General features: G+C 48.4%; 1 protein-coding gene across 17 annotated transcripts in view; it reads left to right on the forward strand.

Moving 5' to 3' along the window:
• Positions 1-5,000, forward strand: part of Orp8 (Oxysterol-binding protein-related protein 8) — a 192,127-nt gene that overhangs the window by 110,306 nt on the left and 76,821 nt on the right. The window contains exon 1 of one of the 17 annotated variants that reach the window (XM_086551060.1): positions 3,789-5,000. This exon is cut by the window's right edge and continues 110 nt beyond it. The exons of 13 other annotated variants lie outside the window; for them this stretch is intronic. In XM_086551060.1, coding sequence (XP_086407186.1) covers positions 4,894-5,000 — 107 coding nt within the window. In that variant the 5' untranslated portion in view covers positions 3,789-4,893. Of the gene's footprint in view, positions 1-3,788 lie in introns of those variants that run through there. 3 more of the 17 variants (XM_086551063.1, XM_086551062.1, XM_086551064.1) reach the window with 3 other exon arrangements.

Consider the following 5,000-nt stretch of genomic DNA (forward strand, 5'->3'; position numbering starts at 1 on the left):
CGCCTTTCTCTCTCTCTCTTTCTCTCTCTTTCTCCCCCTTTCTCCCCCTCTCCCTCTGTATCTCCGTCCTTTTCTCCCCTTCTTTCCCCACATTCCCCCCCCCCCTCCCCTCTCTCTCTCTCTCTCTCTCTCTCTCTCTCTCTCTCTCTCTCTCTCTCTCTCTCTCTCTCTCTCTCTCTCTCTCTCTCTTTCTTCTTTCTCTCTCTTCCCCCACTCCCCCTCTCCCTCCCTGCCGAGGCCGCAGGTGTTTTCGGCTGAGGCCCCGACCCGAGCGCGCCGACATGGATCTTGGATTAGAGAACCACCCTCACGTAACGCTCGGCATTGAGATTGCTCTGTGCTGCAATTTGCCTTGATAATCGCCTTCCTCCTCCTTCCCTCGGCTTCATTTTTGCCTTCTCGGTATGCCACGGCGCGCATGTTAACGCCGGTCTCTGTGCCGTTCGTGGGCGCCGAGTGACCGCGACCAGTTGACTTTTAACGTTGCACATCCTTCATTTTTTTTTTTTTTTTTTTTTTATTGTTTCTTGTCCCTTTGTCTGTATCTCTGGTCCTTCGTCTGTTTCACCGTCTTTAATTTTCTCGACTTAACCTGCTCTCTCTGGCCTCGGTTTGTGACACTGTGACTATATATTTCTCTCTCTCTCTCTCTCTCTCTCTCTCTATCTATCTATCTCTCTGTCTCTCTTCTCCTCTCCCTCTCCCTTTCCCTCCCTCCCTCTCCCTCCCTCTCTTCTCCTCTCCCTCTCCCTTTCCCTCCCTTTCCCTCCCTTTCCCTCCCCTTAGCCTTCGTAGCACCTTCCTTTATCATTCGTTGGCTCTGGAGGCCTTAGCGTTATGGCCCCGCTGCGGTCCAGGGTTTTTGGGACTGACTTTTATGGAGGAGGCGAGACCCTGAGCCTCGCGCGGGGGGTCGAGGGGAGGGATAGGGGTCGTCGTGGATGATGATGAGGATGGTGGTGGTGGTGGTGAGGGTGATGAGGGTGGTGGTTTATGCCTTTGGCGCAGGGAGATGTGGCTGGTTTTGAGGATGTGTTTGATTTGTTGCTTGTGTTGGTCTTTCTGTTGTTGTTGTTCACTGTGGTATCCCGTATTCGGCGCAGCCTGTGCCAGTAGAAAGCATGTCACTATCATCATTTCTTGTCATCGTAGCGATCTCATAGAAAAATCACCTGACACGGAAGCACCGTCTCCCTCGCCTCTCGACTTGCCAGCCGACCCGGTCATTTGCCCCGCCAGGAAGCGTCGGGTCAAGTGGAAAGGTGGAAAGACCTCCTTGACCCAGCGCGCGCCATGGCCGAGGTCGCCCGGCCGTCGCAACGACCCCCATGGCTTGGCGTGTTGTTGCCCCGAGTATGCGGGCCAGGGGCCTTGAGAAGCATGTGAGGATTTTAAATGGAAGCCTCGACCTCTTTTGATAATTACTATTTCTTGTTTTACTGCTGGAAGTAACCTTGTATCTTCGTGTGATTCTCTGCCTTTCTCTTGTTCTTCTCTTGGTCATATATTTTTTTTTCTTGTTTTCTTGATCATATGTTGAATATTTATTTCACTTTTTCTTTTTTTCTTCTGTATTTTTTTTCTCTCGGTAAAATTTGTTCTTAGTTTTGTTTTGATGGTCATAATTTTTCTTTTTTTCTTTTCTTCTCGTTTTTCTTTCCTTTACTTTTTTTTCCTTCTCGGGGTCATATTTTCTTCTTTTTCTTCTCTTGGTCATATTTCTTCTTCTTTTTTTAGGATCATATCGGTACACCGTTTCACCGCGATCCGCTCCGCCGGCCGACACACGCAATCTGGCAATATTGCTCTCTATAGATTATCAGCGTATTATCTTGTCGCGCAACCGATTGATTTACTGATAAGCTCAGTCATTGCCTTTGCGATGAAAGGCTCTTGTGATAACGAACGAAGCAAGATATTGGTGGAATGGAACGGCAAAGGGAAAGGGATCTGTGTGTGTGTGTGGGGGGGGGGGGGGTAGAGGGTGCTGTGTGTATGGTTGTGGACTGTGTGTGTGGGGGGGGGGTTACGCAGGGAGCGCTGTGTGTGTGGCCGGCTGTGTAGAGTGCGCTGTGTTCATGAGTGTGGGACTGTAGGTGTTGTATTTCTTCGTTCGCGGGAATGTGGGGGCGGCGTGTGTAGGCTGTTCCGCTTAATCTCTTCCACTGCTGTCGCTATATACACACCTCTCCGAGAGGGATTCGCATTTATTCAAAGGGCATTTCGTGCAGCGAAGATTAATGGCGGTAAATAGTTGTGGTGTTGATAGTGATTATGGTGATGATGGCCATGACAAGAGCAACAATGAGATGCTGTTATAGTAATTATCGGTATCTGCAGTAACACAAGCATCGTCAACAGAATTGTCCTTATCATTATTAATTACCACAGCAACTTCTACCACTCTTAATTGCAACGGCCAACCAATGGACAGTGGACATCAGCTTGAAGATTGAACCATGAGTCTAGATTTAAGAGCGATTTAGACCCGAGCGTGGAAATTAAGAATTGATGATTGCAATGGTGGACTAATGGCCGGGGATGACGGACGTGGTGGTTATAGGAACAAATGGCGGAGGTCTTGCACATAGCAGTGATAGGAGGCCGATGATCGTTGGCCGGGATTTATCGGTGTTTTATTGTTGTCTTTTGTTGTTGCTGCTGTTTGTGTTGTTGCTAATGTGTAAGACAGTTATCAGCTATTAATTGTAAGCATCGTTTATGTCGTTTAGTCATGTCATCATGCTTTTTTATCGTTATTTTTTTCACTAGTATTATATGTTAATATGGTTACTATTGTTACCATCATTTATAATGTCAATAAGGGCGATTTGGTTTGGCAGCGCCGAGATGCCCTCTAAGCAATGCCCTTTCTGCATCACGAAGGGCATAACGTACGTACTCGGTGCCTTACATAAAGGGTCACATGTAAGTTATCTCATGTTGTGAGTGCTGCCTCCCCCCCCCCCTCCCTCCCCCGCTCCCGTCCCGCCCCGCTTTGCCCGCTTCCCCCCTACACCCCCTCTAGTGATAACGATGATAATACTTGTGGCACTCCAGGTCCGAGTGCCACTCTGGTTCAGGGGGTCGATTGTTTGTTTGGTTTGTTTGTTTGTTTGTTTTTTGTTTTCCAAAATGTCTGGGTTTGGAGTTTGGATACTGCCGCTTTTTTGTTGTTACAGTTGTTGTTTTATCACTGAATTATATTTTCCTCTTGATTTCTTACCTCATCTTCGTTTTTCTGTTATTAATGATGTACATTTTTTGTTCGTTGCTCTGAAGTCTCAAAGTCCTGATAGCGAGGCGATCGATAACTTGTTTTTTTTTTCCATTATTGAACGTCGGTAAAAGTTTTATTTTTGTTCAGTGTAGCTCTGTATTATAGTTGAATGGTCATATATATTTATTCAGAAATTAGGGGATCATTATGCTTGTAAAATTGGTGAGAATTTGAGTGAATATATTTTCGCGTTGAGTGAAAAGAAAAGGTAGCACTTTGAAAGTAGTGTACAGTGAGGAGCGCAGGCTATTAGCAACTCCAGAATTTGTTCGCTTTCTTCCAATCTTTCTTTCCTTTCTCTTTCTTCAAGCCAGTTGCAAAACCTCACCCAGATTCCCTGTGTTTTTTTTTTGTTGTTGTTTTTTTAAACACTCTTGTGAATCCGATGTTTGTTCGAGTGAGGAGGCATGGGGGGGGGGTGATGTATGAGGTTTTGAAGAATGTGACATCGGGGCGGGGAAGTTTAGGTGGGAAGGCGAGTCGGGAAGGATTTAAGGGCTAGGGAATAGGGATATACTCTGTAGGATCGGAAGTGAGCTCAGGAGTTTGACAATGGTACGCCAAGACGAACAAGTACATCCGTTTAGTCCTTCATTTGCCACCCTAAGGAATCTTGGTGGCTGCGGTAGGAATAGGTCTCGTGCATAGGAATGCCGTAGGAGCCATATGAATAGAGGGCCATAGGAGGTGAGGACAGGGCTGTAGCAGATCCTAGGAGGCGTGAACTCATTAAGGAAGGGAAAACAGGTGGTGGCGGAAAGCCTGAGGTGGTTTAGTATCACTCTTGTATTACGAAATGTTAGTGTGATAGTGAGGCGCTTTGTGATGGACCAGTGTGGAATTAGAGTGCGGTGGTGGTGATGTGAAGTGGTTGTGGAAGTGGTGGAGGTATGCGCGCGTGTGGAGAGAGGAAGAGAGGGGGCCAGCAGCACGGCGAGACGAGGGACGGCGGGCCGTGGTGAGTCCCCTCACTCGTGGCTTGGTGTGCGTGAGGGACGGTTCCCAGTCGTGAGCGTCTGCATTCCCCTCAGCGCCGTTTACGGAAGAGGGAATTACCGTTCCCGCGGACCTCTCCTTGCGGCGAAGCGCGAAACCGCCTGCAATCTGTGCCGTATGTTGTGCCGTGTTAATTTTCTCTCTGGTGTGGGGGTATAAATACGGTGCCCGCGAAATACCGCTAGGCCCCGTGAGCTGGCGGTAAAGTAGCGGAGAATAAAAAAGCAGAGAGAGGACTTGTGCCAAGGTGTGCAACGGGCTAGGGGAGGGGGAGGGGGCAGGGGGGAGCTACGGCTGTCGGCCCAGTAGTGCCGCCTCTCTAGTTATTCTGGAGGACTCTTCGGGCCGTCCCGTTTGTAAGGCGATACGACCGTACTTACCTGGGGAAGCTAAGTTTGTGGATGCACGAGAAGAGGAGAGCGCATTCCTGCCGGTCCTTTTTTTCGTTATCTATAAAGCTAGAGGCTGGGGTATGTGAATGACTTAACGCTTGTTTGTGCCTCATGACCCGTGGGTTTTGACTAGAAACAAGTAGGCCTACTTTGCTGTGTGACAAAAGCAAAGACTTCAATCAAAGCGTGCTGACCTAGTGTCGCAAGAGGAAAGGAGTTCATGCCATGGTCAGCGCCTTTGCAAGTGCCAAGGTCCAGCCCTCCAGGACGTGTGCTCATGAAAATGCATCAAGGCCGAGCCCAACGATGGTAACACAAATAGAAGTGGTTCA

Source organism: Penaeus japonicus, unplaced genomic scaffold (genome assembly GCF_977035675.1).
Source record: "Penaeus japonicus unplaced genomic scaffold, GWHDUDI00000001_assembly GWHDUDI00000024, whole genome shotgun sequence".
NCBI classification, from domain to species: Eukaryota; Metazoa; Arthropoda; class Malacostraca; order Decapoda; family Penaeidae; genus Penaeus; species Penaeus japonicus.